Source organism: Gavialis gangeticus, unplaced genomic scaffold (genome assembly GCF_001723915.1).
Source record: "Gavialis gangeticus isolate Ggan-Ray unplaced genomic scaffold, GavGan_comp1, whole genome shotgun sequence".
NCBI classification, from domain to species: Eukaryota; Metazoa; Chordata; order Crocodylia; family Gavialidae; genus Gavialis; species Gavialis gangeticus.
The window spans coordinates 3,068,246-3,068,716 of NW_017729026.1; the positions used below are offsets into that span (position 1 = coordinate 3,068,246).

Here is a 471-nt window from a genome sequence, read left to right on the forward strand (position 1 = left end):
GGGGGGGAGGGGAGGGACTGGCACGAGGATGTGGGGGGGGGAGTAAAAAACCCCCCAAACTCCCATGTGGCGGTGGAAAGACAGCGCCCTTTCTGTGCGCGGGAGCGTGCCAGCTTTGGCAGACAGGAGGAATGCGGCGTGTCAAGGGGTCAGGATCAATCCGGTGTGAGTTGATGAGGCAGGAAGGTGGGGAGGAATGTCAGGAATGTCCCTGTTTGTGGAGGGCTCCCATTCAGCCCATTGGCTCGGCCCGCCGCCGCCGGCCCATAAAAGCAGGCGGGCGGCTCGCTGCAGCCTCACAGCGCCTCTGCCTCCGCCTCCGCCTCCTCCTCCCTCGGTGCACCCAGAGCCTCCGCCTTCCTCCGCCTCCTGCAGCATGGGACCTCTCCGCCTAGCCTTGCCGCTGCTGCTCGCCCTCCTCGGCCGGGTAAGCGCCCCGTCCCCCGGGTAGGCGCCCCGCGGCGGGGCCGG

At 68.6% G+C, this 471-nt stretch overlaps 1 protein-coding gene across 1 annotated transcript in view; it reads left to right on the forward strand.

Annotated features, from left to right (window-relative positions):
* The first annotated feature begins 190 nt into the window (after positions 1–190).
* Positions 191–471, forward strand: part of CTGF (connective tissue growth factor) — an 8,691-nt gene continuing 8,410 nt past the window's right edge. The window contains exon 1 of the mRNA XM_019520264.1: positions 191–441. Within this exon, the coding sequence (XP_019375809.1) occupies positions 197–441 (245 nt within the window). The 5' untranslated portion in view covers positions 191–196. The remainder of the gene's footprint in view (positions 442–471) is intronic.